The sequence below is a fragment of the Euwallacea fornicatus genome, chromosome 26, assembly GCF_040115645.1.
Source record: "Euwallacea fornicatus isolate EFF26 chromosome 26, ASM4011564v1, whole genome shotgun sequence".
NCBI classification, from domain to species: Eukaryota; Metazoa; Arthropoda; class Insecta; order Coleoptera; family Curculionidae; genus Euwallacea; species Euwallacea fornicatus.
Window position 1 is genome coordinate 2,582,362 of NC_089566.1, and position 25,160 is coordinate 2,607,521.

The window sequence follows — 25,160 nt, forward strand, 5'->3', positions numbered from 1 at the left end:
TGCCTTAAATTGCTTCCGTAACTATGACCACATATTTTGCATCTGTGAAGAAACCACAGAAAATACATACCCAAAATTTGACTTTATTCACAAACCTGCGCGAAGAACTTGTGGGCTTGTATGTAACGAAGAACAATCGTGCGCAGCTTGATATTTTTGTTACCAACTCAGAAACATAAAAAATACTTTAAAAAAAGCAAGCGACATAAAATAATTCTCAGCAATCGCCCCTCAGAGTCTTTTTTTCTTCATTTCCGGAGACCCTGTACGTTCCGGATTTAATACTCCTTAACAAGACAGAATTTTCATCGTTACACCACTTAAAGTGTTGACGTGATTAAAACTAAATATCTGAGGCTAACGACAAGTAGAAACGTCATTAATTACTTTGCACCTCTATTCTACTATAACAAGTTACCACATTCAATGAGGTTACTACATCCATCCATCCACCCGTCCGTGTCCGTCCGTCGGCCCATCCATCAAGATCTAGTGGGTTAAATTTGCTTGAAAAGTGACGAAACTGCTGATTATGAAGAAACTAAGTTAGTACCGGAAAATTGTGGAAAAAGTTCTTATTTAGATGGATTTTCTATGTTAATTCCGTGAAAATTTCTATTCCAGTCAATCAAACCGATGAAATTCAATACAACGTGATTTTTCTACCCTATTTTCATTACGGACAGATAGCTTCAACAATATATCTGAAAATTCCTGCGTAGCTCGTGCGTTGGCGAGTATTTTCCGTATTCACTGGTATTTCCAAACTATCAGAAATCTTGAACTGGTTCTTCCAAAATCTCGAAAATCGACGTGAAGAATTCCTACTCTGGCGGTTGAGACTTGCCTCAAGGTTTACGAAAACTCCTATTCATATGGAACCAAAGTACATGCGTGGATATGACCAAAGGGCCCAATCTAGATTGATCTCGACGTCACTTTCAAATTTCTGAAAATTCTTGTGTATGCAGGGTGTCTCTTGCCCGATGGAACATAAGGCGTTTTTCGAGTACCATCAAACCGCCGCTGTAAACGTTTAATTGCATGGGACAACAAAGGCGCTTAACATTTTTGAAACTTTTTGAAAGGTACAGTGTTGCCGCTTCTTTGGCAAAGGAACGCCGTGTTGCAATTTTCAAACGGACCACCCCGCAGATTATTGAATTTTTGACGCATCCTTAAATTTCTCATAAGATTTCAAGTATCGTACAACAACGACTAGGGAGAATTTGAGCAAACCATTGGCGAATTGTCGCTAAGAATAGCCCTGCTTTTTGATAAAAAATCTTCCAGTATCAGTACTCTTATGATGTCACTTCCGGCATCAAACTGTAATAAGCAGTGTTGCATTCATTTCTTCTCGATGGTTGACATGCATTCGTTTGATGTTCGAACTATTGACGTTAGAGCTGTGACACTTTTAAAATTTTCAAAAATCGTTTCAAAACAGGGCAGGAACGGTTTTTATGTGATTTTATTTTTATCTATCTTAAATTCCCAAAGCCAATTTAAATATTTTGATTTGGCAGATGCCTAAAGTGTCTACTCTTCTGACACTCGAAAAATATGTAGTCCGACAAATATCAGAATTTTAAGCTAGGAATGTGAAAATATATAGTTTCCTCCTCACCTAATCTATTTCCGCACTATAACCTTTGGAGGTACAAAAAGCGTCGTATTTCAAACGTGAATATTTCGAAAATATAAAAATGAAAATTGCGTGTGCTGTATGAAATATTCTTAAAATCTCGGAGAAAATCCAATAATATACGGGGCGTTCTCTTCAAAATTTTAAAGTTGGTGCCACGTCAGTGTGGAAGCGCGAACGGTGCACCCTCCTAACGATTCAAAGCGTTTTCCCTTTTCTGTATGACCAAATTTTCATTTCGAATCCCTGAACGGTTCTCGGAAAATGTTTAATGTTGCATCGAGTAGGGGATACCTTGCATCGCTCGTTCGCCCAAGCTATATGTGTTTCAAAATTTAAAAAGTCCTCTTAGGGCAATCTTTCCGAGCCAAAACGGACGAAATTCTACAAAAAAGGAAGATTATTTTTCCGGAAAACTGGCAGAGACCGCTGTCCAGATAAGACTAAGTTGCTCAAACGCTTTTCAGCCGAAAGTTACGCATTTAGATTAACCTGTGCCAATTCAGAATTTCCTAAAATTTATCTTTCAAGTATTCCAAAAACTCTTTATGCGATATTTTCGTTAACTGAAACAAGGTTCCTGAGTAGATTGTTTGGCCAGAAGTGAAGGAGCGGTGGAAATCATGAGAACATAATTGAAATTAGAATAACAAAATTTTGTGGAATGCACGTAATTTTGAATCAAAATATTACTTTTTAGTTTGAGTAATTCCTGTTACTAAAGATTTATACAAATTTATATACACGCCGAACGAGGTATTCGAAAATTTCCGATGATTCCCCGGTAAGGGCGCACAGTCGGTACGACAGTGTCGATTCCCCAATCTGCGAGTTATGATCTTATAGTTGTTTTTCGCATTTAACGCCCATTTGGGACTGTGAGACGTGGTTCGATTCTCAACATAGTCACGAGTCATTCCCACACGTTACGGACGCAGTAAATGTCGCAGAGAATCCGGATTTTTTTCATTTTAAAACACGAAAATAAAACCTAAACGAGTTGTCTGGTGTAAACGTGAACAACCAAAAATGCTTAAAGATGTAAATCTCTCGATTGAAACATTTCCTATAAAATAGCTCTCATGCCCACTGAATACTAGAAGAGAGTTCGAGCGAGGGCCGACGTGCACAAAGAAGTAGCGACAGCGGCAGCAGCACCAGCAGGATCTGGTGGGATGATGCATCAAGACGGTCGCAAGGTGTGAGACGCCCCCTCGGTGGCGTCGCCGCCTCGCTATACCTCTAGTGCTAGATATGCATACACCAACACATACAAACAACACAAACTGCAACGGTGGCGGCGACGACGGTGGCGGCGGCAACGGCGGCGCATCGGCAGACGCAAGGTCCCGCCTACGAAGCCGTCGTCGGCGACTTCAATGACCCTTTTTGCGCAACAACACAACTAACTCTTGTTCTTTCTAGCGAAAAAGAAATAATTAATAGACGCTGTTACCGTTTATGTGTTTAGTTGTGTTTAGGTGTTGTGCTGTGAGTGTTGTGTTTACCGACAGCCGTCCACGATCCTGCTGTCCCCTATGAAGTACTGCGAAACTCGGATGCTGGCCTCTTTCGCACAGGTACCCCCTAGTTGTTTATATTTATTGTGACTCGTAAAGATAACCATGCACGACCACGTACCTCGACTCACACGTCAACAAATGTTTATGGGCGAGAATTGCTCTATAGGCAAAACAATAAATTATAACATTTCGGCTTGAAGAAAGTAAACACGAATACTCTAAATATTTACTGCACATTGTTTACAGATATATGGTGAGAAATTTAATAACAATTTTTTTTTCAAATGTTAATCTTTGATCTGTCAACCGAAACGATTTGTTTGGCAAAATCAACGGCGAGCGCTTTAATACAACAAACAATCGTGTTTTAATCGACATGTGGTAACCGCGTTCTTAAAATACGTTTTGTACACAACCGAAAGCTTTTTGATGTTATTTAAACATCTATTTGTACACGTATTCTGTGCAACTTTGATTATGTCTATTTCATTTCTGATTTCTCCGAAAACGTAAATAAATACCCAACTTATTTTTACGACGAGATTTATCTCGTGATTAGCTACATAATTCCCACAGTTCGTTTATCGAAGGATGCAGGAACATCAGAAACGAATATCATCCCAGACGAATGGATTCCTGAAGGCATGAAAGTTGCCGGCGTGACGCGATCCGACGGCAAACGAAGCGCCGCGACGCTACCCCGGTGGATGCCGACGCGGCACTAACCCCCAACAACCCTCGGTGTACACGCTTGTATACGATATATATAGCATCAAAACAACATATAAACATCAAGCGGGATTCCCTGCTCTTTCGGTCATATTGCAGGACCGCATTCAGGACCCGTCGCGGGGACGGTCCGTGCGTTTTGTTGCCGTTTTTGTTGGTTCTGCCAAAATTTGGTGGTCGGATCATTGATGCTAAATTTGCGAAAACAAACAATGCATTTGCGTCTTTGCTTCAAGCGGTGCTTGCGCGAATCCGCAGCCGCTGCGTACGATACTTAAACGAGAATTAAACTGGGCGTCCGTCTGAAAATACCTCAGGAACGTACGTTTTTCAGAAAATGTTTATGCGTATTTTCTGTTTGTTCCATTTATAAAAACTGACTGTAGCGAATGTGAATTGGTCTGCTGGAAAGCAAACAGCGTCAGCAAGCTCTTGTCGAGGTTTCTGATTAAATCATTTCTGTATGGTTTCGAAAAAATGCACTTTTGCAAGAAGGAACTGAAACACGTATAAAAGAGAGCAAAAAAATCGGATTTAAAATATATTTTTTTAATTTTCGCGGAGGGCGTCGCAAAATGTTGCTCAAATTGGACAAGTAAAAAAATACCAGAAATTTTCTGCGAATATCGATTCGCTCCTAGAGTTTCTCAGACATTTAACGGCATGACATCTCGCCAGTAGCTGAAAGTCTAATTTGCGTAATGGCACAGCCACACACCGCTGGTCGCGATTAGGCGGAGGGGCCCACTGATGTGGAGGGTCCCTTCGTCCTCACGCTGCCAAAAGTCGCCTTGTGGGAGAGGGCCTCGAAGTGAAAACTGAGAGTTTAGCGAAAATTTCCAATTGCGATTTTTCGAATCGAGTGCCCACCCTTTGAGACTCGCACCTTCGTATGGAAACTTCACCTTCGTCGTCTTACGGGACCTCAAATAATTTCCGCAATAATTTCGAATTTTATTCGCAGCTCCTGCAGTTCTCCAGATACTTATTCCAAATTCAATTATTCCTTCAATAAAGTCTGCACTGGTACGTATACTTGGTGGTTGTGAAAGTATAATATATGATCGCCCTCCTTTACGTCCTCCACCTTTTCTTTTTACATTTCTTTCATTGCCTGCTAATTTAGATAGCAAACTTTCTAAATTCTGTAATTTTCTTCTATGTCCGAATCAAAATCAGGCTATTTTAACGTACGACTTGCCGGGCGAACAGCAGAGCAACTAAAGCGCAACGCTTTGATGATCGGTCGAGAATATTTCTTAAAATTTCGTGCTATTTCAATCGCAAAAATTGCTTGATCTAGTTTATCCGATTTTTTCCACATTTTGGCCGGACAAGGTTCTGATGCGTCTGGCTCAGGCGATGGATTACTTGACATCGGCCCCTTAAAAATAATCTTCAGCAAATTTGGAGTTGGAGAATGTCAATCTACATGAAAAAACTTTCCGTTAAAAAACATTATCTGAGTGGGATCCGTCGTGAATGTTTAAGCAAATCTGACTCACTTGGTCAGAATTTTATCAGAATTTCGCTCATTTTGATCTGGCGACACATATAACTTGGACCGAGGAGTTACGCAGGGTGCCCCGCACTCGACGCAACGTTAGATGATTTTCACGAACAGCTCGGAGAGTCTCTGAGGATATATTTTTTCTTCTTCATTTTTGATTTTCTCGGAACAATAAGAGAATTTCGGAGATCGCTCGCCTGAATCATTTTCGAAAAACTATTTGAGTTCTACGGAGATTTCATCAAGATATCTCCGTTCGTGTGGGATACTTTCGGCTGAATTTTCGGAGACTTCTTCGGAATATGGTTCCTTGCCACTTGGCGAACCACTCTCGTGCTTTTTTATGTGGAATTTTGCCTATTTCACTCGTGCCCGCCTTATTCCGTTGGAAAACTGAAAGTTAAGATGGCGGATTGGTGAGTTGAAACTTAACTCGCTTCGGAAAAAGTACCGTAAAAGGTCACGGGATCGCGCCGCCGTACGATACATGAAACAACGATAAAATGCGCGTTATTCCGCTCCTGCTCCCAAAACTTCGGGGAGTAAATAGGGATGAGGTATCGGGATCAGGATGGAATCGTCGGTATCCCACTCAGGCGCGATGTTTAGCGTGAGTTTTTTCATTATCAGTTTTAAAAAGTATGCATGACCCTCAGTATTTGACCAGAGATTACGAAGCTGCTACTCGACGGACATTTTTTTTTCCCGCTTCGAAGTTTCGAACAAATTGGAATGTGCTTAATACAGCGGCCCCTATATTTTATATCTGACACGTTTCCTGACAGAGTTTTTGGGTTTTTATGGTATCGAAGTTGGGGCCTCGCTAATTAATTAATTAACCGATTAATTAATTAATTTAGAAAGGGGTTCGCGTGCCACCGCCGATTGCGCGACTGGTGACGTGTGCGAAGGTGGATTTGCAGCTCGTATAAGTGGCATCGGCCCCCTTAGAAAGTAACAACAAATGACGCCGGCATTGATGAGGCGTTTAAAATAGAGGTCCTAAACGATCTGCGGGTATTAGGTTTTTATTTACGCTCAGGCAGAGCCATTTCCCTTTCTTCTCCTTAAGATGGTCGTGATCTCCGAATCTCGGGGGGATTGGGTTTGATTATTGCTTCGCAACACTGAGTGAGAGGTCCCTTCCGACCCCATCCCTCACCCCGCAATTGGAACTCCTTTTATATTTAAATTGCTAACGGTGGCTCTCCGTGTAAATACGAATGTTGCCCCCTCCTTATTTCAATACCGCTCATCACAGATACGGATATTTACTCAACTGTATTTTCTTTTGGGAGAATTATTCGGATGAAGTTTTTTACTCTCACTTCCCCGCGATTTCTAATTTCATTGTTCCGCCGGCCGGGCCGATGTTTTATGTTTCTTTTCAGTTTTCCTTTATTCTGCCGTATATACGGAGATGCACCTAATAAGATGCTAAATTGCTCCCCGACACTTCCGGTTTTCACCCGGGTAACTTTCAACAACTGACATCGCTCACGAGAAAAATTATATGCCGTCAACCCCCAAATATAAATTCATAAAGGATGCCGGCTGTTACTTTTTCGCCCTTTAAAAAATATCGCCCCCAAAGACGAATGAAACTTTTCGCCATTTTAATTTTCAATATGGACAAAAGTCTCCTTATTATTGTCCGCTTTTTGCGTTTTTTTCGACTCTAATCCGGAACGAGGAACCGACAATTGTACATTCTCGAATTGTGTTTGGACAGCGACGATATTTACCGGTTCGCTCAACAAATGAAAAAAAATTAAACACCAAATTGCCTAACAGAGGTCGCTGCAGGGGCATAATTTCTTTCGCGAAGGGCCAAGATTAAGTTTATATAATTCAGCGTACCCACTAATTGATATTGAATCATTAATACGAGAAAGAGGAGGAACATAGACGGGCATAAGGCACCCTCTGTTTGTAATTCAGGGGCGGTTGAGGGGCGCTTTATTATATTATAGCCATTCGGGCTTGGTTTATCGCCATAGACAATGCACAGTTTCAATCCAAAGTCATTTTTATGCAGCACGGTCAGAACCGTCTTTAGGTAAATGTCCGAGACGCTTCATACGTGAAGCAAGCCCGTTCTCTGATCCGGCCGTGTCTAAACCATATTCCGATTGGTTGTTAAAAACCGATAGAGAATCCCCTATCGTGCTATTGTTGCTGGGGAAGGTACCTCTGTGGTACCCCACGGCTACCTTTGGAAGTTAGACGTAACGCACGAGCACGAACTATTTCGTACGAGCTTCAGGTAAGGAAACCAATCACGTGGGTGTGTGTGTGTGTGTGTTAAGAGACTTTCTGGCAAGTTGTGTACACTATTTTGCGAAGAGAAAGTAGACATGCGAGGTGCGGAAGAAAATTTCCAGCTAAAATTGCAGAAAACTCTTTAAAGAAAATTAGTCCGCGCCCGTGCAAATTCAGTTTTTTGTCTTATCAGGTGTTCACGAGGGCTTTAACTGTTAAATTGACAGCTGCAAGGAATTTTCGTCCCATTGGAAAGAACGCTTAATCAATCTGCCATGTTTGGTATACACAAAAGAGAGAAAATCTACTCGAGTAGAAGTTTTCTTTGACATACAAAAAGCTTTCGATCAGGCGAGCGCCAGCAACATTGGCAAATCTTCGTCGTCCAGGGCACCTCTAGGAGATTACCAGGAGGTAAATCGAGGGCGATCGTCCACAGATCACTGTTTCTCACCACTCCTAATGGGAGATTTTTGGAGGCTTCAATCCGGGGGATGCAACGCGCAAGTGTATCCTAACAACATGATAGGGGCGATTGCTGTGTTCGAACGGTTACGAACACTAATTTTAGTTCTTTAAAAAAAACATGTGCACAGGAAGTTCTGATCAATGTCCTGAGTATATTTTTTTAGACAGTTTCCGAGAAATAGCTTGTCTAGCAATAGAACAGTGGTGTAGGAGTGGTTGTGAATCCTGAGAAGACAACGTTAGTATTTACGACATGAGAGAAACGAACATAAGGTTCAAGCAACCCACGCTGTATGCGAAACTTCTGCTGCTAAAGTTAGGATACTTGAAGGTGACCAGCTACAGGAAGCTAATCTGGTAAAGCCATGGGGAAGACATATGTAATACAATAAGACCCGCTTTACGCTAAAATTGACAACACTGCAGAAAGTCGTCAGTCTGGTGAGGCATATTTACGACGCCACCAGGAACAGAGCTCAATGGGGGGTGCCCTGCTGAAGTTGCTGGGGCTTTCAGTCTGAATCAATCAGGAGGTTTGAGTTCCGTAAACACCAATAGTCAATCCTAAGCCAACCCGGGTGTTCGAGGATTGCTCAACTAGTTCGACATACCATTCCAGTCATTCTCTCAGAGGAGGAGTTCCCCAATGACCGACTAAGGCGGAAACAATCGTTTAAGCGGAACTTTCTAATGAGAGAGGGATTTACAATGGAAATTCTTCAGTCGTCGTCGGACAACAGTCAGGTTTCCTATGCTGACGGATCGAAAACGACTAATTTACACCCATAAAAACCGGAATATACAGGGCTCGCCGCAGGAGGGGAAATTTTTTGCCGTGAGAAATATACAACAGTCTTCTAAGACGAGATTTTCGCTATACTCATGGCTGTTATATGAGAAAAAGCCAGATGAGAAACTGAAAGGGAGATTTACATTTTATGCGACAGTCAAGCCGGCCTACGGGTTATCTACAAATCCAGGATCAGTTCAGGGCTCCGCTAGAAATGCAGAAACGCTTTTCCAGAGGTATGAGGATAGTCCCGAAAGTACCCGACCTGACATATAGATGGCGATTTGGTAAAAATTTGTCTATATTACAAACAGCCACCCTTAACCTTAAGTTATGTCTAAAATTTAGGGGTGTTACGTTGATTTGTGTTTATTTCGGCTCCGTATTTAGTGAACATTTTTAGAGAATTTGTAAACATGAAAGAAATTGCTCGTCGATACGTTGTTCAACGTTTTAATTTGAAAAATCTTAGCCCGTCCAGCATCAAAGCGGTGTTAGATTCTACTCTGGGGAAATCAGGTTCTTCGTTAACAACCGTAAAATATTGGATGGTGGCTCCTTAAACTTGAAACAATAAACGAAGAATATTATACAAATTTATTGCAGCGTTTGCGCGAAGAAATTAGGGAAACGCAACCGCATTCGGCGAAAAAGAAATTCAATTCAATTCAATTCTCCATTCAAGTTCACCAAGACGACGCACCAGTCCACACTTCAATCATCGCGACTGCCAAAATTAATCAACTTGGTTTCGAACATCGTCCTCGTCCACCCTATTCATCAGATTTAGCCCCCTCAGATTATTTTCTACTTCTAAACTTTAAAAAATGGCTCGGTGGAGAGAGATTTACCGATAAGGAAGAGGTGGGGTTCGAGGTTGACGCCTGATTTTGAAGCATTCGAAGCTTCTTAGTATGAACGGGTTATAGAAGGGAAAAGTGTGTCAAAAGAGCCTGTGTTGAGAAATGATGTAATAATTTACAAGATCGTTTTTCTTTAAGTGTTCGGTCGGGAATTTCTGGGACTTTTCTCGTGACAGATGCAGAGATAGTCAGCCTGCATAGTAATACCTACGACATAGGGGAACGCAAACTGGTTGGATCATGTTTGGTCCTTAACAACGCTTCGAACAACTCGAACCGCCTCCAAGACGTGGCAAGAAATGCGTGTCGCCCGCACTAAACGCACGAACCTGAGAAAACTGAAGAGAATAACCGCCCACAGTTGCTGGATGTGGACAAGCCAAGGACATCTTACTCGAACTGGACACTAGTCTAGACACTGTGGTGCGAAAGAGGAATCTTTATACCACTTCCTATAGGGCTGCACAATAAGTGAGCACGTCTGAGGAAGCAGCAACTTCCGATTTTTAACTGGGACAGGACACTCTTCTTTATAAAGAGGACGGATCGTATTACGAAGAGGGAAGGGCCCACATAGAACGAAAAAGGGTGGATTAGGAAGTGAATAGCGCCCCAAAGGGCCTAATTTTCTTTAAAAAAAAAAAAAAAAAATTCAGCGAGTCAAAAGCTAATGGGCGGAGGGAGCGAAGGACTTTTGGTTCCCACTATGGCACGTGACATAAATAAGGCCATTGTAAGAAGACATCAGCGTGCAAAATTTATCTAAGAGATATGCGGCACGGCAAGCCAAAAGATATTTATCTTTCTTATTATTAAAATAATATTACACAAAACAAGCACGCAGAATTACTTTTTCATTTTTATGGCTCCATATACTCCCGCAAAGGGCATTATCATTGTATAAACAAAATAGGATTCCTTTAAAAGCCGGCCGTATTTTCGCCAGGCCCTCTTAAATAACCTTTTCAAAATGAACTGTGCTCCGGAAATAAAATACTACCTTAATATGACGCATAAAAATTATGTCGTTATTCTCCTTTTTTTTATTTTTTTTTTCTGGAAATATCGCCGCCCTTTATATCGCACGGAAGAGTGAAAGGTGATGCACCACGTGATCAAGTACGTAGGTTCCTGTGAGGAAAAATAGGAAGTGAAATTCCCGAAGAACGACGAACGAACTCAGAAACGGTTCTTTATAAATCTTTAAACAAAAAAAGACAATTCGTTATGTCCATCTTAGGTTACCCCGTATTCAAAGCTCCCGTCGCTATTGTCCAGAGGTATAAAATATCGCTTTTAATATATAGAAATATGACCATTTAAACTGTCTGGGGACGCTTACACCGCCCTAAGAAACAGTGAGACATAGGCCCATTTTGAAGAAAGGTAAAAGGGTAAAGAGTAGGGGAGTGCCGTCTCTGCCTGACCATCCGGTAATATTGCTCTATAAAACTGTCGGTTTTTCTTTATTGTTTTTAAAGTTTAAGCTTACCTATATATTTCAACCGTAATGGCTTGAAAGAGGGGAGTAAATATTTGTTCATGGGATGAAATAAATGACGTTAATAAGCGTTGAACATAAATTAATTTTTCTTTTTTTTTTCGTATGGGCTGTTTACAGGGAAAGCTCATGAAGTCCCGATGAACTCGACAGTAGTTTAAAAACTATGAAAAACAAGCGTTTCGTGTTGTTTGCTCAAGTGCCTGCAAATCTGCATGGATTTGAATAAATTCTCGCTTCGCGGAAGGAAAAACTTGGCCAAAAAATAAAACAAAGGACAAAGACAAACAGTCAACCAACCAACGCATGATATAAATTTTCGACATGCAAAAGTTGCCGGCATAAAATAACTTCGGAATTTTTCGTTCCGCACTCGGTTGATTCGTGTTTTGTTTTTCTTAAACGAGTCTTTTCGCCGCTTGTTTTTGTTTTTGCATTTCAAATTCGGTATATCGATCTTCTTTTTTCTTTTTTTTTTCGCTAATCAAGTCGATGAATGAGGCGTAATTCCGACGATGAAAAATTCATTTCTCTAAACGAATCGTCTGGAAATCGGGGCAAAAATTAATTAATGCAATAATTAAAAACGCCGTTTATGTCGCTATATTTTCGTACCCTGTTCCACTTTCTACCAGAGAACTGAGAAAAGAATATTTTGCATTTTCGAGTGTCCGCCCTTCGATGAAAAATATACACGTCTGGCCGTCCCGTCCAACCAAGTTTTAATTCAAATTTGCCAAAGTGTCCTTTTTGAATAAACATATTTCATTTTGGGACCCTTTTCAGCCTCAGATTTAATAAATATGCGAGTTAACAATTCGAGAATTTGTATTAGATTTTAAATTTACATTTTCATATTTTCCACCTTCTGATGGAGGAGGTGTTATCAATTAACGTTGTGTTTTCATTTTGGGATTTAGATTTAAAAATCGATCTCAATCGAAAGTAAATATAACGCCTACACTTATGCACGGGCTCCCGTTAGAGCACAATTTGAGAAGGTATGACACACACGTCATTGTAACTCATTTTCCTTTTCGAAAGTACGCCCCTCCGGTGGTAAAGAATGTCAAACCAGTATCATCGAACGTGGTAGATCGAGCGAAAGATTCTGAGATGAAATTTTGGACCTGAACCGACCCGAAACCCAGCGAGGCCCTTACAGAGCGAGAGCAAATGGACAGTGATGAATTGGCTAATATCGGCAGACGGTGGTGAAAAAAAAGACAGAAAGAGCGTAATCGAAGGTGTTAAGCACCTTAGGTATAGACCAGGAGCAACCCCCTGGGGCGATTCGAGAATTCGTATTAGATTTTAAATTTACATCCTTCACAACCCCATGGAGGACGCGTTATCAATTAACGTTTTTAGATTTAGACCTATAAATCGACGTCATTTGAAAATAAATTTAATTCGGTGATATGCGCGGGCTCTATCCTGTCTATTATTCATTTTATTTAAAAAAATGTAGGATCCAGTTGTCAAGTCAACCACCCTGTACACGGTTTTCAATTGTATTGCATTGTCTATTTCGATTGGGCCGAGACTCTATCGGAAAGGTGGTAGATTGTAAATAGTTAGGGTTAAGCCGTTGTTAAGGAGACTACGTGCCTCTTCGGCACACCCATGGTGGACTTTGGCTGGTGCGTGAGAATTCCCACCGAGTTACCTTGTCGGCATGGGAGTTTCCCGCGAAAGACTCTGTCGGCATCGGTATTACTTATGATAAGCTTCGTCGGCCCTTACGGTGCAGACGCAGTTACCGCCGACGGAGGACTTCAGCAGCACGATCCAAGGCGACGGGTAGTGCACGTGGTGTCGATGGCACCACCCCCCCAACCAGGGTGCGCCGCCAGAGGGTTTAGTATTTAAGACTTTCCCGAAGATGGGGCATTCTAATTCCGATTTCTGCTGATATTCGATTCGACTTCAAAGTGAAGACAAAAGCCGCGTCCACCCTCATAAGCTCACAGCTCTAAATTGTGCCCTAAACTAACGGAATGAAAACCCACGAAGATGTATGATAGACTTTTTCGTAACTAATTTTTCTTTGTGCAAATACACCTTTGTCCCGACCAACGGACATCAACCATCGTCGTCTGACGCGTCGGACAAAAGGAGAGATTTGAGGTTTGAATCTCGGACTTGCACTGACCTGAAACACAACGAGTCACCTTCGTTACGCAAACAAATGACCAATGATAAATCCCCGCTCGCGTTAACAAATGATAGAGAAGAAAGGTCAGAAAAAGAGGAATGAAAGATGTTAAATGTCTTAGCAATAGACAAAAAGCCACCCCCTGGGGACCATTTCGAAGTTATGATTGCCAAATTTCACAGTTTATAGCCATGGGCGGGCAAGATATATAATAATGTCCGTACAGTTAAACCGGACGGACGTTAGCAATTTATGAATGTCCGGCAGCAGGAACCGTCGATGCACCATATGCCGGCTAGTCCTGCGAACGACAACCGTCATTTGTAACTGCGGGGGGCTAAACAAGGACGTTTTGCTAAATATTAATAACTCTCACTCAATTACCTTACACTTACTGGAATTTCAGGACCAAGGATTTATATTAATTGGCGACCGTTTAACCTCCTCGAACTACATCGCTCCTACTCAGTATGTGGAGTTAGGCCTTTAATTTATTATTTCGGCTGCCTGAGCCAACACTTGGCATAATCGCATTATTACGACTTCGGTCCCAGACGTCTATTAATCGCATTCTTGAACGCTGATCCATTTGCGACCGATAAAAACTAACCATTAAGAATTAATATGATAAAGCGTTATCGTGGAAAAGTAAAACCAATAAGCAATCTCCTCCTCCGGGAGGACTATCGGGAGGGGCGCAAAAAGGAAGTGTAAAAGCACGTCATTCCCAACTTAAGGCAAATAAATTAGGTTTAAAGTATAAACTCATTTGAGTAAGTAGATTGTGTTTAAGATTGGACAGATCGAATGGGCTGGCTGATGCCAGGCGCGACTGAGAATAAATAAAAGTCTAATAAAGGCTCTAATGGAAAAAGCGCCTGGAAGTGGGAAATAAAAAAGATACCGTATAATTGACAACCGACCAGGAGTGCATTGTGTTGGGGGGAGAAGTGAACGACACTTTCGATCACCCAATATCTAAATCAGCCCCAATTTTCGACGGCAGGAAGCTTAATAATTCCGTTCCAAATGAGAACCTCTTTAATCCGTCATTCAGCAGTTTCATTTTCAATACGCACGTGATTAATTAATGTTGCGCAGTGGTTCTTCGGGGGCCACGGGGAAAAAGAAAAACAATTGTTTTGCCGCCATTTTTTTTTCGAAATTTAAAAATTTTGAGCGCGCGGACGCGCATCGTCTGTCAGCGTTCGCGCCTCGGATAATTTAAAAATAATACTCCTTCGGGGAAACGAAGAAGAGTTTGAAAGGTAATTTTACGAGGGCAAATGAGCATAAAACAGCATGTGGTTAGAGGTGAGAATCATTGATATTCCAACGGTGACGTCTTGTGGAAACTTAAAAAACTTGACGCCCCCCGTGTTTGGCTCGGTCGCGCATATTTCATATGCAGGAGGGCTGTTTTGCTTGCCGCGGCAATATTATTTCCATATTTTTCACATAATGCGCGGCTGTATATGGGTTTTATTTCATGTGACATCATGGTAATGCATTTTAACATCTTATCATTCATTGCGGCGTCTTCGCAACTCTTTAAAAAGCGCTCCTCCTTTTTGGCCCGGCGCAAATATAATTTGGTTTATGGAGGTTCGACCCGTATTCCCCAATTTACGACGTTTACTTTGTCTTTCGCACATACAGGGTGTCCCGAGCGCGACGGGACCAACAGCAACGGCGGATTCCTGCCGTCAAAAGATCAAGATCCGGGACAGTTGTCGCGTGCCGAAAGTTAACGTTAACAAAAACTACAGGGTGGTTCGGTTTAAATGTTATCTTTCATCCTATATCGTGTCGTCGCAGCGTTTCGACTGGCGGTACTCAAATTTAGAATCCCAGAGGGCTAGTACTGCCGGTTTCGTTGTAGCTAATAGGGGACGCCACTTGAAACCGTCTTGGCCGAAAGGACTCTAATCGTTCTCCGCACATCTCCGGTGGCCTCATTAATAAAAAAAATTATTCTGTTTGAAATCGAGGGTAACAAAGGCATACCTGCTAGCAGCCTCGAAACTTGACTTGGTTTTCCAGATATTTGCACACAGTAAATCTTAAGTAGGAGTTTTCCTTTTAACACGACATAGGGATGAAGAACTGCGCAAAATCTTTAAGTAGCATTTTCTCGAATTCCCAAAAGCAACCGAATTATGCGAGTATGGAACAAAAAACAAAAAAAAGTACGAAATTTTTTAAATAATAAATTTTCTCGCAGGCCGCAATGGCCCAATAAGACAGCGAGATCGCCAGACCTAAGACCATGTGATTTTTTTTCTGGGGGTTTATATGGAAAGTTTGGTCTTCACAACTGACATTTGGACAGTGGCAGAGCTGCGTGGACGGATAGAAAGCGCCGCTGACATGATTCGTGGAGGAAGGTCTCTTCTAACAGTCATGCACAGAGTGGTGCGTAAGGTGAACGACAATTTGTGTAAATGAAACCAATCGGGACGATTTCGAACACGTTTCGCAGCCAGTCCTGGAGTAAATAATAATTAAAGATTTTTTTTTTTAATTTAAACTTCCATAAGCGCACATTTCACTTGTTTTCGAGACGTTGAAAAAAATGTTAAATCATGTTTTTGCTCAGTTTTTCGATTTAGTCTATGTCGTGTTAAAAAAAGAAAGCCCCTACTGAAGATTTACTCTGTATAATGTATGATACGTATAACACAGAAAAACGTCAATTCCAACCAATTGAAAAAAAAATTGACGTTGACTTTGACAACTTACTACCCTGTCATTGACGAATCGTTATTCAGTTTAAAAATGGCGCCGATGTAACCGAAACGAACGCCTATTTGCTTCGTTTGACTTCGTCAGCTCTCGGTTGTATTATATATACGAGTATTCGTGAGAAGTGAAACGAGCAAATATCTCGAAAACAATCAAGTTTTTGAGGCTACTAACCAATATGCTTTTTTTACCTGGAATGTTAAACAGAATAACGTTTTCTATTAATAGGGCTACTTAATAACACCCTGTGTCTTTGTTACTGTTAACTCTCGGAATACAACAATTGCGCTGAATCTTCATATTTTGATGGCAGGAATCTGCCGTTGATATTTGTGCCGTTACTTTTGAGACACCCTATATATACAAGGTGTCTCCGAATATAGTGCCATAAGTTCAACCACATCTTCTAGGTCCCAAAATGCGACGAAAAGTTCATATAAACATATATCGAAATATGCTTCGTTTTTGACATACAGGAAATGAAAAGTTGGTTCCTGAGGATGGTATTTTGAAATATTTTCGAAACGTCTCCAGATAAATTAGTGAAATTTTGTATTTTACTGCAACACTTTGTGCTCTTTTTGAGCGTTTACGAAGAAACTGCCACATTTTTCCAACGGCGGGTATATCGAAATTTTTTACACTTAATATTATTGACGATTTTATCAGTGAGGAAAAACATTAAAATTGAATATTTTTACTTTTCTTGAAAGTCCAAATTCCCAACCATTTTTGCTAAAATAGAGATTTAACAAATCGGTTGATACTGTGTTTGATTGAATAAACATCAGATTTAAAACCCTGTCGGCCGTAAAATGGAGCAAAAAGAGTTTTTTGATATTACCGTACATGATAGCATTTAATAATAAAGTCTGGTTTTCGACGGATTTTCACTGTCACCGGAACAGTGTTTAATTTCAATTATTGTTAAAGACAATGTGTAAAAAAGAGTTTTAAATCTAATATTTGTTTAATAAAATAAAGCAGCCAACAATTTGGTAAATCGCAATTTTCCCAAAAACTCCTAGAGGTTTCGACAACAGTACCTCTTTTACCTAAAACGTTCAAATTTAACATTTTTCTTATAGAATCGTCAATGAAGTTAACTTCTACTAGTTCCTTAGTTAGTTCAACTAGTTACTTCATAAAGTCTCAGAAAGAGCACAAGACATTATGACGAAGTAAGAAATTTCATTCATTTATCACGAGACGTTTCGAAAATATTAATAAAAAACCGTCCTCAGGAAACGACCATTCGCACCCTGTACATGGAAAACGAAGTGCGTTGCCTCGCACGTTTATTTGAAGCTTTCGTTATGTTTTGTGATCAAAAATACGCGATCGACTTTAGGGCACCATGTTCAGGAACACCTTGTATCTCCCACCGAGCCTCAAACATGTTTCGCCTTGAGGCCAAATAACAAATTAACGACGACATATTTCAGTGAAAAAATCCAATTTAAAAACATGCCCACCTTTAGACCGGGACGATAAAAGTGAATGTAAGTCGCACCCCAGGGGTGTTTGGACGTCGGAATGGACACTCGAGAAGTAATAAGCTTAAGACGGTATGTTGATGGGCCGACCGGCCGTTCCTCTAATCCCTTCTTGAGCAAACATCTTGTTGGATAACTTAATTTCTCCTTTACGGCTGATTGAAACCCTGCAGGGGTGGTCCAGACCCTCTAATATAGATATGAGTGGGTACGCGTTGCCAGCCTCAATTAGAAATATAAACAGGGGTTTTGTTGGGAATGTGTTTTGATTGTAAACATTAGCTTACAGACGATCCCGGGTCAAAATTGATAATGAAGTTTTCTGTTTTCTAGCAGGCGGCGTCCCTAGAAAAAGTGTTGAAGGAACAGCAGCAACATCAGCAACTGGAGCTCGAAAGGAGTGGCTGGGACCAAGACAGAGAAGACAGGGATCTGAAGGGCAATGGCAGCGTCAGTCCTCCAGGATCGGATCTTCACGTGCAAGACGACTCTCCGTTGCCGGCATCGGAGTCGCAGAAAAACCTCAGCGCCACCATACCGCCGGTGTCACAGGTAAAAACGGGTTAATGGTACCCGGATCGATTCTGGACCATCGCACCTGTTGTTCCAGACGGAGTCAAAACTAGGCAACGATTATCCCCCATACAGTCAATCACAAGGGGCCGTACCTCCGATGATGTCGTCGCCTGCTTCAAACTTGCATCATATACAGCAAATTTTGCATCAACATGTCCTCAGTCCGACGCAGCTGCAGAACTTAATGAAACAGCACTCGTTAATGCAACAGCAGCAGCAACAACAACAGGTAGTGATCCGGTGAGATTTCCGTCTGATTCGAAATTACCTGACCTTTGTTCGAACTTCAGCACCACCAGCTGGCGGAACTAAGTAAAAAACAAATGGAGCAGACAATGCAGCAATTGCAAGAACAGCTTCAACTGAATCTCATTCAACAGACACATATCCTGCAAAACAGCGATAAGAAGAAAGCTTCGGGATCGCTTCAACAGCTGAGCCTTCAGCAGCAGCAACTTATTCAGCAGTTGCAGCTGGTGCAGCGACAATACGTGATGCATCAAGGTATGGGTATGCAGCCGCTGATGCTTGCCCAAGGACAAGGTAAATCTTCGCGAAGATCCATCGCGCGGGGGTGGGTTTGAAGAAGTTGAAGATGTTTCTGATGAAGATAGAAAATTTGTTCAAAAGATGATAGTTGTCATTGTTTTTGTAAGTAATCGATGTAAAAACGTGGTCAAGTAGGAAGATTAGTGATCAGTAAGTTACAAGAGAGAAAATAGAATCGGAGTGTAGGCAAGCGGTTTCGGCATATTTTCCAGCTTTTAGGTAAGTGGGGTTCGGGCAAAGCCAATTTTGGGATAAAACGTCACGTTTTGCAAGAGGACAGCCAATCACGTGCGTTTAAATCTCTTAGCTAGTGACGTTTAAATCTCTGAGTGACGTTTGAATTCAAATTGGTGCATATGGTACAGGTCGTCTGGCTTGGCACTGCCCTTACTTCGACGCGTCTCCCCTAAAAGCTGGAAATATTGTTCTTTAGTGCCTAATTTAAGCGCACGTGATTCACTCTTTGTGTCGTTCTCCGATAAACACAGTCGACAGTCTCTTTTAATTTAAATTGTCTTTTTTTTTCTTTTTCTTTTTTTTTTTCTTTTTTTTTTTAATAGGTTTGAACACGAGAGACGTGATGAGCCCGTGGAAGGAGCTGAACGATCAGCAGCATATACTCAACAACAAACCGCCATCCGAAATAAATGGTAAGTCGTGCTTCGCAAACTGAAAAATAAACATTTAGCGGCTTAAACAATAAAATAATTAACAAACGATTATTTACGAAACGGTGCCAGGCCGACATTTTTCGAAACACTGGCCTCCGTCAGAGAATTTGTTTATGGCACATGTTTAGATAAAAGTTTATAATTAAATGCCTAGTTTATTGTTAGTAAAACACATTTATGCAAGACCCCAGGAAGATGGGAACGAAAAATGTGTCATTATCTATGGAACCGTTTATTTTATACCGGCCTTAAATAAACAAATAATGCCCCTTGCAAAAATACCGGGAGCGCACATCAATTTAGGAAAATCACCATAATACGGCTTTATTAAAACATAATTTATTAACGAGTCAATAATAGCCGGATAACAATTTCTTTTATAAATAAACAACCTAGTACCGTTGTTGATCTACACTGTGTTGCGGTTCGAATCTATTAATACAAAGAAATGTACATTTACCAAACTGATTTGATTGTATCCAGTTCCACCAAGTAGCTCTACTTCATACTTTTGAAACGCCCCCGAAACCTTAATTCTCGTTCCCTCTCATCTCTTTTTTTCCTGCATCGAATATTTTTCTCCTACACGCGTTGATTCAACATTCCTTTCGCATACTCTAGTGATATTTTTTTCCTTTGTAGAGAACGTCCATTTAGCATGTGGCAAAATACCAGGGTCCTATTCTCCGGGCTGTTTTAAGAATACCTCGTCCTTCGACGATTTTTGAAAAGTCTCTTTGCTCCCAAGGTACAGGGCGAGAAAAATTTTCGACAAAAGCAACATTCTATTGCTAAATATTACATTTAAAGCTTCCTAATCTGCGAGAACTCTTGGAAGTAACCACCTCCAGCTAGGACACAAGAATCTAATCTTCTCCTCGTTGACTGCCTAACCGTTTCAAAAACATTGAGTCGCACCCAGGAACGATCCGATTTTTCGAATTTCCCACAGTTTCCATCGAAGCATTGTGAACTGGCGACTTTAGACGCCTCCGAAGGAAATTATCCAGGAGATTTAAGTAAGGAGATCGAGCAGGCCGCAAGTGAAGCCGACCCTCGACCAATCGAGCGGTCTCCGCACGTGATTGTTAAAAACTCACGAGCAGCCACTTTGAGGTGCCTCTGATGCACTGTCGTGCATAACCACATCGCTTTTATGGTTGCAAATGGTACATCTTTCAGAAGCCGAGGCGAGGTTACGAAACAATTGCACCTCGTCAGCCGGTCGGTCAATTTGTTGAGAAATTCTCTTTATCGGTAAAAAAAATCAGCGTCAGTATCTGAATCTTTCTCCGTCGTGTCCGACACGATGTGTTTCGCTTCTAGCGTTCCTACTGTCGCTGGCGTTCCTGAACCTCCACCTCGCTTCATTGCGCCTGTTTCGCGAAGACTTTGACGACCAAATGAACAAATATAAATTCATTGTTTACGATACTTCAGTGGGAATTGTGGAAGATTTGAATGGGGAAAAGATTGGATTACCGCATCCTCGCTGGAGACAATCGCTTCCAACAGTTCTTGTAGATTAAGAAGCTTTACACGTAACATTTACTAATAAAATGTTACTATTCTCGAAAATGTTTCTCGCCCTGTATCTTCGGGACGAAGAGGCTTTTCATAAATTATCAGAGGACGAAACATTCTTAGAATAGTCCAAGGAATGAAACGGCGAATTTTTGCCGTATGTTCAATGGACACCCCGTATTTGACCCACGAACCGTTCCGTGGGACCGTCCCCTTCTCCGTCCCTTTTGCGTTTTATTAATAAAGAACACGAATACGAAGAGGTGTTTTTAATTCCTGCCGCAGACAACAGCTCTGGGCTCTTGAGCATTCAAGGCAGAACCAGCCGAGAAGATTCTCTCTCCGAGGACAAACCCGTGAGGACAACCACCCCCGATAGAGTGCACCACCATCTGTACGGCCACGGGGTTTGCAAGTGGCCAGGCTGTGAGACTGTTTGCGAGGATTTGCAGGCATTTATCAAGTAAGAGATTGCCGTTTCCCGTTGGACCTCCCTTCGGCGACCTGCGCACCGCGAAACCGAACTTTTTCAAATATTTCCCAACGAACTTGTCAAAATTTAACTTTCGGCCGGCTGCAGAAGAAAAAAGGGGAGATCTGTGAAGATTCCAAAGTCAACAGCAATTTCGGTTTATGTTTAGCATTTTATGAGGTGATTAATATGTAAAAGAAAAGAGGGAGATTAAGTAAAACACCAAATTACAATATTTTCATCGAGCGGGCGACAAAAGAAAAACCAACCTGGCATAAATTAGGCAGGACCGGTCGCCTTAAAAACTCTAATTATGCCATGTTTAATTAATATGCAAGGCGTTTGATTGCGGTGTTGTCGGATCTAAATGTTAATCCTCGACAAAGGCCTTTATTACTTTCTTAACGCCGGCAGAACGAGGGGAAAAGTTTGGCTTTGTATTTTTCATTTATCTTCGCTTCTAAGACGATAGGAGAAAAGGGCATTCGGCGAATTCGATGATTTTATCGTACAAAAAAAAAAAAATTGGAATGTTCTTCGGCAACAGTTTCAGAAAGGGGAGTTGAACTTTTAATTAGCCTTCAGTCCGCGGCAGTGCCACTCAAGGCCGAAACAGTTTTTATCCAAACAATAAACGATCAATAAGCCATTTACTGGAAATAAACACAATAAATTTCATCCCCTTAACAGTTTATCTACATCGTAAACCTCCACGGCGGGAAAATTCTCAGAAGGGAACTCCACTTAAAACCTACACATAGTGTTATTCAGATTCGCTGCTCAGCATTGGGATTTCGAAAACCAAAAGACTTAAAAGACCGGTAAAATTGCGCGTTTATATGACGAAAAAAACTGGATTTTAAAAGTTAAAAAGTTCGAACTGGTTCTGGAGATACAGCACGTATAAAAGAAAAAGTTGCTTCTTCAAATACCTTTTATTTTATACTGACTGATTTCGAAAGTAAGTTTTTTTAAGAAGATATACAGGGTGTCTGCAAAAGATCTGTACAAAATCTTATCACACATTTCTGGGGTGCGAACATGACGGTTTAACCTAATTTGTCCAATCCAAAAGTGGACGGTTTTCGAAATACTCGACTGACTAGCGAAACAGTCAGAAATGAAAAAATCGAAAAAAATTCATTACTTCGTTGGTAGTGTCCCTATCTACACAAAATGTCGTATCAGGGGGTTTTTAGGGGTGAGAAATCAAAATCCGTATACGTTTTCGATGCACAACGTAGAGCTCGCTGTCAGTGGTCCTCTCTACTCGCATTACCAACGAAATAATGAACCATTTTCAATTTTTTTATCTTAACTTTAACGCCCTGTATTTCTTCGGCGCCCGTTAAAGAAAACAAAGTTGACGGTGGTTGACAAAAATGGTAACGCAGTATTTTCAAATACGACTTCGGCCTGTTGTTGAAGAGAAAAAGTTGCGATCATTGCATGCAAAAAGTGTTAATCATTTGAAATTATTCCGTCAAAATTCCGAAAAAATGAAAATGGTTTTCCAAAATTAAACATTTTTTAATACTCCAAAAATCGTCGGATTTTTTTAAACTTCAATAATAAATTCTTTAACTCCAAATTGCGCAACTTTGCACCAATTCAACCCACCTCTTATCTTTCATGGTCATACCCATGATTGAGCTACACAAGCGGACACTCTATATATATATATATAAAATTTACTTCACATTTTCGTAGGCTCCCCTTCTCACCATTCATCCATATTTTTAAGTACAGACCTGATATTTTTTTTATTGTATTTTGTCATATTCTATTTTATAATGTCTACCGAATGTTATTTAAAAACAATTTTTATGTATAAAACGTTATAAAATAAGCAGGTCGTCAGAATGTGGTGTGCTTCAGCGCTTAATAGGGATCAGAAAAATTGACAAAAACTGCAGCCGGCTTCAGAATATTATCTACTGCCCCAATAATGATTGAAGCTCTTTTCGAATTTCTTTACAACCGTCAAGTTTGTAGAACTTTCCAATATTGCAAGAGGCTTCAGGGTCAATTTACAGGATCCATGTGAGCACGTGACAACAGAAAGAGTTTTCCGATATTTGATAATCAACTTGAAAGTTTTCTAAAATATTCCGGTTTGCGATCATGAGGATCTTCGAAATTCTCATAAAAAATTCGCTGCAATTTTCAAGTTTTCATGATTCACACGTCAAAGTTTCGAACCATATAAAGTGGTCAAAAAAAGTCCCGCGAGATTTTTAAGTTGATAAAAAATTGAGAAATTTCAAAAAATCGCAAGAACGATTTTCATTTTCCCACTTAACAATCTTTCAAGTTTGCCTCAATTTCACCCACGTCACCTCTCATACGGAGTCTGAGTAATCCTGTATGTATAGCCGTTCACCGAACAATGCAATCATTTACGGAACCTCATCGTGTCCATCACGCACATTCTGGTCTGCCTCAACATTGTTATTCCAGACATTTAAATACGGAACATACCCTGGATGACCGTTCGACCGCACAGGCGCGTGTACAAATGCAAGTAGTATCTCAATTAGAGCTTCAACTACAAAAGGAGAGAGACCGACTTCAGGCTATGATGCACCATTTGCATTTATCTAAACAACTAGGTTCTCCGGACTCCCATAAAGAGACCGTCGCCCCTCCAAAAATACCCGTGAGCACAACGGTGCCACCCCCACCGGTGAACATGGGTGCCATGGTGTCGGCGGTTCGGTCACCGGTACTGCATTCCCCTGCACCCAACGTGGGGGGCCCCATTAGGAGGCGACTCAGCGATAAGTCGGCACTCTCTCTGGCAGGCGGTAAGTAGCGCTCTTTTTGTAAGCGATATACATAATTTGGCTTAAAGGGAAACCTTATTTTATGCTGCTTAAAGGTTTACCTTACATGCTCGAAAGAGCTGGATTAGATGTTCAGCAAGGTACTATTTTGCTTTAAGTCTCGCATTGAACAGTGATCGTGAACATTCGTTCTGTACCTTTCAGAAATCCAGAGAAATAGGGAGTTTTACAAAAATGCCGACGTGAGGCCGCCCTTCACTTATGCCTCTTTGATCAGACAGGTATTGTAGGAGTTTTTAACGTTGAGCATCCGTCGTGCATAATCGAATATTTATTTTAGTCCATCATCGAATCTCCGGATAAACAGCTTACGCTAAACGAAATTTATAATTGGTTCCAAAACACCTTCTGTTATTTTAGGAGAAATGCCGCCACTTGGAAGGTATTGTAGAACTCTTTATAAAGTTTTCGTTTACTCGTTTTTAAATTCGAACCAGGATTTCACCGCGGCAGAAGGACACCCAGTACGACAATTCCTACGTCAACACTTTGCTATTGTTCGGCCTAAGTTTTTCGTCGTCAACAACGCACCCCCCGACGGTGCGGATCGAGTGACGTCAGCTAAATAAAAGTTCCACCTTAACATTTTTTTTCCCGTCTAAAACCTGAAGGATTAAAAACCGAAAGGCGTCACCTTCTCAAATTGGCCAACAAAGTTTTTGCTAAATCCGCGTCCTGCAAGTTTGGCCTCTCGCCCCGAACTGTCAGCGTTGGCTCAGGCTCGAGTTGTTGCCGATACCGGGCCGAAAAGCGCGAAATCCCCGAAAACTCTAGGCCGAGTAGCGCTGCTGTGTGTCCCTCTGCTGCGGTTCTACTTTGCGCGGAAGCG

General features: G+C 41.2%; 1 protein-coding gene and 1 long non-coding RNA gene across 16 annotated transcripts in view; one reads left to right on the forward strand and one right to left on the reverse strand.

The window, feature by feature from the left end:
• The window catches only part of LOC136347076 (forkhead box protein P1-like), a 167,315-nt gene that overhangs the window by 134,572 nt on the left and 7,583 nt on the right, over nt 1-25,160 (forward strand). For 5 of the 12 annotated variants that reach the window (XM_066296726.1, XM_066296728.1, XM_066296734.1 and 2 more), the window contains exons 4-12: nt 18,027-18,245; nt 18,304-18,498; nt 18,560-18,812; nt 19,379-19,468; nt 21,299-21,476; nt 23,946-24,292; nt 24,340-24,411; nt 24,476-24,552; nt 24,612-24,713. In XM_066296726.1, the coding sequence (XP_066152823.1) occupies nt 18,027-18,245; nt 18,304-18,498; nt 18,560-18,812; nt 19,379-19,468; nt 21,299-21,476; nt 23,946-24,292; nt 24,340-24,411; nt 24,476-24,552; nt 24,612-24,713 (1,533 nt within the window). Of the gene's footprint in view, nt 1-2,990; nt 3,229-18,026; nt 18,246-18,303; nt 18,499-18,559; nt 18,813-19,378; nt 19,469-21,298; nt 21,477-23,945; nt 24,293-24,339; nt 24,412-24,475; nt 24,553-24,611; nt 24,714-25,160 lie in introns of those variants that run through there. The other 7 variants (XM_066296729.1, XM_066296730.1, XM_066296736.1 and 4 more) reach the window with 6 other exon arrangements.
• The window catches only part of LOC136347117 (uncharacterized), a 118,956-nt gene that overhangs the window by 47,142 nt on the left and 46,654 nt on the right, over nt 1-25,160 (reverse strand). Inside the window, exon 4 of one of the 4 annotated variants that reach the window (XR_010733434.1) lies at nt 419-526. The exons of the other annotated variants lie outside the window; for them this stretch is intronic. This is a non-coding gene — a long non-coding RNA (uncharacterized lncRNA). The remainder of the gene's footprint in view (nt 1-418; nt 527-25,160) is intronic. 4 annotated transcript variants of the gene reach the window in all.